The sequence below is a fragment of the Galeopterus variegatus genome, unplaced genomic scaffold (genome assembly GCF_000696425.1).
Source record: "Galeopterus variegatus unplaced genomic scaffold, G_variegatus-3.0.2 Scaffold2221, whole genome shotgun sequence".
NCBI lineage: Eukaryota > Metazoa > Chordata > Mammalia > Dermoptera > Cynocephalidae > Galeopterus > Galeopterus variegatus.
This window is the reverse complement of record NW_007728332.1, coordinates 198,699-204,007: the sequence shown is the minus strand read 5'-3', so window position 1 is coordinate 204,007 and position 5,309 is coordinate 198,699. Positions and strand designations below refer to the sequence as shown.

Below are 5,309 nucleotides of genomic sequence, written 5' to 3'. Positions count from 1 at the left end.
GAGTTGCCGGACATGGAAAAAAAAAAAAAAAAAAAAAATTTTTACAAAAGTAGCATATAGACAATGCTTATAAAGTAAACTGAAAACTGAATTTAGTTGTTTCCTCACTGATGAAAGAATCTATAGAGAAACTAATTGGATGAAAATGTTTGACAAAGTATTTTCTAGTGGAGGACTGGTTAAATAAACTAAGGATTTAACTAAGCAATGAAATACTACTATATTGTAGAAAAGAATGAGGATACCCCCTGCTCACTGATATGGAAACACCTCTTAATTATGTTAAGTGAGAAAAAATCAAGGTGTCTAAGAAAGGATGAAAAAACAACCATGTATATTTTATTTGCTTGAATATGCTAAAGAAACTGTAGAGATACAAAAACAAGTAATAAAAGTAGTTAACTTGGAATTGGGGTGGGGAAAAGAGTTGGGAGAAACAGGGTGACTAGACATAAGAGTAGGAATATACTTTTCACTGTTTTAATATAATTTAAAAAAATATTCAACAACATGGATATTTTAACTACCGAGAATAAAAATAGTTTAAAAAAATTAAGGAGATATAAAATTAAGCAAGTTAACAATTGTATTTTTTAGACGAGCTGCAGTTTATTGACTGGGAGATCAACAGTGACAGGGAAGAGGCTGGTGAATGGAGTGAATTTGAAGATGACGAGCATGCTACGGAAATCTCAGACTCTGCTTCTGATGCAAGTAGTCATTCTTTGACAAGTGATGAGAGGCTATCCGAGCTTCCTAAGGTAAGAACTAATTATTTTAGAAACTTTTATTTTTTTTATAGCATTCAGTAATCATAGCCTTTTGTTGTTGTCCCCCCCGCCTTCCTCCTCAGGGACAATCACTTTTGACTTTTAATGGGTTCCTTTTTTCTTTACTCCCTTATCTATGAATAGCATGTTTGTACTGTGCTTGTAAACATGGATAAATATTGAGCCCTCTTCTCACCCACTCCCCACCCCAACCACACACTGAACTTTTCATGTCCTTCCATTCTCCCAGTACAGATATATCAAGTTTGGTTAGATTAGTATTCAGCATTTACATACTTAGGAATAAATAATATTGATATCCAAGGTTAATATTATTGTTATTTTTCTGCCATGACTTTTTGTTTTCTCTGGACTTAACAATTATTATTATTATTATCTTTTTGTTTTCTCTGGACTTAACAATTATTATTATTATTATTATTATTATTATTATTATTATTATTATTATCTTTTTGTTTTCTCTGGACTTAACAATTATTATTATTATTATTATTATTATTATTATTATTTTTTTTTTTAACTTAGTTTTACCTACCATTAATTAAGTCCTAATTTTTTTACCATTTTCTATCTCTGTTGTTGAGATTTTCAGACATAGCAAATGTTCTGTCAGTTTTACTTTCTTGGAGAATTCTTTTCTACAGCCTCCTAGCTGCTCTAATTTGAACTTAGCATCCTCTCTGCTGTGTGGGCATTGTCAATCTGGGGTCTCCCTTAACCATCACTCTGGGAATTAGTTTCTCTCTTTCCTGCATGGAACTCTTTTAACCTGGATTTCACGTTTTCCTCTTTCTTGGTTTTCACCTTTGCTTCAGTTGAAAACATCTTTCAGTAGCTTCTGAGAAATGATTTATGGAAGATAATTTTTTGAGACTTGGTGTGTCTGAAATGATTTTATCGTTCTTTGATACGTGATTGAAAATTTGTGTAGAATTACAGGTTCTTCAGAGTTTTGAAGTCATTGCTTCATTGTCTTTTAACTCAAGTTGCTGTCAATTAGTCTGAAGCAATTCTCATTCTTGATCTTTTAACATGTTCTCTTTGTTGCTGGTTTTAAAGCAATTTGTGATATGGCTTGGTATGGTTTTCTGCTTGGTGGTGTTTGTAAAACTTTTTGGATTTGTGGTGTTTGGGAGGTCAACAAGAACATCCCCAAGGTTTAATAATTTGCTGTGAAGACATTGAGGATTTAGTATATAGTCATACTCATGGCTATGTTTTATTGCAATGAAAGGATACAAAGCTAAATCAGCTTCTATGAATTGATCCTTTCCCAGTGCAGTTACACAGGATGTGCTTAATTCCTCCAGCAAAGAGTTTTGACAGCACGTGTAAAGTGTTGCCTACTTCATTAGAGATTCAATGCCAAGGGGGTTTTTATTAGGGGCTGGTAACATAGGCCCCCCCTGCCTAGCATGTACCCAGATTCTAGACTTCCAGAAGGGAAACAGGTGTTCAGCATAAGCCATATTGTTTTCACAGTTTAGGCATAGCGAGCCACTCTTACAATTTAGGGAATGATGGAAATCCTTCTGAAATCTGTTTCCAGAAGTTAGGCAAGGACCACCTTGCAACCAGGGCTTTCTAAGGCTACCCATCTCACGCTATGTTAACTCTTCTACACATGTAACTTTATAGTTTTCATCACATTTGGGAAATGTTCGGCTTTTATTTCTTCAAAATTATTTTTCTGATTCCCCTTTTCCTTTCCTTTTGGCATTGCAATTACATGTACATTAATTAGGCTGCTCGATGTTGTGTCATAGTTCATTTATGCTGTGTTCATTTTTTTCCCCCTCTTGGTTTTATTTTGGATGGTTTCCGTTGCTACATTTTCAAGTTTAATAACCATTTTCCCCCTGCAGTGTCTAATCTGCTATTAGTACAATCCAGTGTATTTGTTATCTCAGACATTGTATTTTTCATCTTGACAAGTTTGATGAGTCCTTTTTATATTGTCCATGTCTCTTCTTAACACTATCAGTCTTTCTTCTATATTTTGAATATATATAGTATATTTATAATAGCTGTATTTAATGGCTTTTTCTATAAATCTATTATCTGTATCATTTCTCTGTTTCTTTTGATTGATGTTTCTCTTCATTATGGGTTGTAATATTCTGCTTTTTTGCATGCCTGGAAATATTTTAATAATAGCTGTATTTAATGGCTTTTTCTATAAATCTATTATCTGTATCATTTCTCTGTTTCTATTGATTGATGTTTCTCTTCATTATGGGTTGTAATATTCTGCTTTTTTGCATGCCTGGAAATATTTTAAAAAATTTTGAAACATACACTACTATTTATTATAGTCACCATTCTGTGTAGTAGATTACTAAAGCTTATTTCTTCTGTCTAACTGAAATCATGTACACGTTGATCAACATCTTCCTTTTCCTCACTCACCCTCCTCCTCCCCCAGCCCCTGGTTATCACTATTCTACTCTCAAATTTTCTGAGTTTTACTTTTTTGGATTCCATGTACAAGTATAAGTGAAATCGTGTGGTATTTGTCTTCAGTGCATGGCTTATTTCACTTAACATAATGTCCTCCATGTTCACCCATGTTGTTGCAAATGACAGAATTTCCTTCTTTTTTAAGGCTGAATAGTATTCCATTGTGTATATATACATTTTCTATATCCATTCTTCAGTGATGGACACCTAGGTTACTTCCGTATCTTAGCTCTTGTGAATAATGCTGCAATGAACGTGAGAGTGCAGATATCTTTTCTGCATACTGATTTCAATTTCTTTGATTATATTCCCAGAAGTAAGATTGCTAGATCATATGGTAGGTCTAATTTTAGTTTTCCGAGGAAGCTCCATAGAGTTTTTCATAAGGGCTGTGTTAATTTACATTCTCACCAACAGTGTACAAGGGTTCCCTTTTTGCTAGACTTCACCAACAGCACTTGATGTCTTTCATCTTTTTAATGAAAGATATCTCACCATTCTGACAGGTGTGGGGGATATTTCATTTTGGTTTTAATTTGCATTTTCCTTATGACTGTTGATGATGAGTATTTTTTAATACGTCTGTTGGCCATTTGTATGTCTTCTTGTGAGCCATGCCTATTTAGGCCCTTTGCCCATTTTTAAATTGGGTTCTTTGTCTTATTGCTGTTGAGTTGAGTTCTTACGTATTTTGGATATTTGCCCCTTATCAGATCTATAGTTTGCAGTGTTTTCTCCTAATTTGTGGTTGTCTCGTCACTCTAAATTTTTTCCTTTTTTGCCTTTTTGTCTTTTTTTGTGTCCGGCAACGGGCCGCAACCCTCAGTGTCGCGCCTGTACCGGACCGGGACCGGCAACGGGATCGCAACCCTCAGTGCTGCGCCCGCCCCTCGCTCAGCCAGTGAGCGGGAACCGGTCTGTATGTGGGATCCGAACCCTCGGCGGGAGCGCCACCGTGCTCCCAAGGGGCGCACTGTAGCAGTGTGCCACCGGGCCAGCCCTAAATTTTTTCCTTTTTTGTAAACAAGCTTTTTAGTTTGATTCTATCCCATTTGTTTATTTTTACTTTTGTTGCCGGTGCTTTTGGGGGGCTGGTCATATCTAAGAAATCTTTGCCCAAACCAGTGTCATAGAACATTTCCCTATATTTTCTTCTAGTAATTTTACAGTTTCAGATCTGACCATTAGGTCTCTAATACATTTTGAATAGATTTTTGTATATGGTGTGAGATAAGGGTCTAAATTTGTTCTTCTGCATTTGAATCATAGTTTTCCCAGCACTGTTTACTGAAGAGACTGTCCTTTCCCCAGTGTGCTCTTGGTATCTTTGTCAAAAATAAATTGACTCTAGATGTGTGGGTTTATTTCTAGGCTTTCTATTTTGTTCCACTGGTCAATGTGTCTCTTTTTATGCCAGCACTGTGCGATTTTGATTACTATAGCTTTGTAGTGTATTTTGAAGTCAGGTAGTGTTACGCTAGTTTAGCTCTTCTTACTCAAGATTGCTTTGGATATTTGGGTATTTGTGGGTCCATACAAATTTTAGGATTGTCTTTTCTATTTCATTGAAAAATGATGTTGGAATTCTGATAGGGATTGCATTGAATCTGTAGATAACTTTCAGTTGTATGGACATTTTAACAATATTAATTCTTCTGGTTCATGAACACAGGATAATCTACTATTTCTTTCATCAGTGTTTTATAGTTTTCAGTATACAGTATTCAGTATTCCATGGTTAAATTTACTCCTAAGTATTTTATTATTTTTGATGTTATTGTGAAAGGGTTGATTTCTTAATTTCTTTTTCAGATAGTTCATTGTTAAAGAAATGCAATTGAGTTTTGTGTGTTGACTATGTATCCTGCAACTTTATTGAATTTGTTTATCAGTTCTAGAAGTTTTTGGTGGAGTCTTTAGGGTTTTCTGTTTATAAGATTGTGTCACCAGCAAACACAGACAATTTCATTACTTCCTTTCCAATTTGGATGACTTTTATTTCTTTTTCTTTTTTTTTTTTTTTTTGTCTTCCGTCTTTTTCCGTGTCCGGCAACGGAT

General features: G+C 34.8%; 1 protein-coding gene across 1 annotated transcript in view; it reads left to right on the top strand.

Annotated features, from left to right (window-relative positions):
• LOC103597156 (DNA repair-scaffolding protein-like) overlaps nt 1–5,309 on the top strand; it is a 138,187-nt gene that overhangs the window by 14,445 nt on the left and 118,433 nt on the right. The window contains exon 5 of the mRNA XM_008580954.1: nt 598–761. Within this exon, the coding sequence (XP_008579176.1) occupies nt 598–761 (164 nt within the window). The remainder of the gene's footprint in view (nt 1–597; nt 762–5,309) is intronic.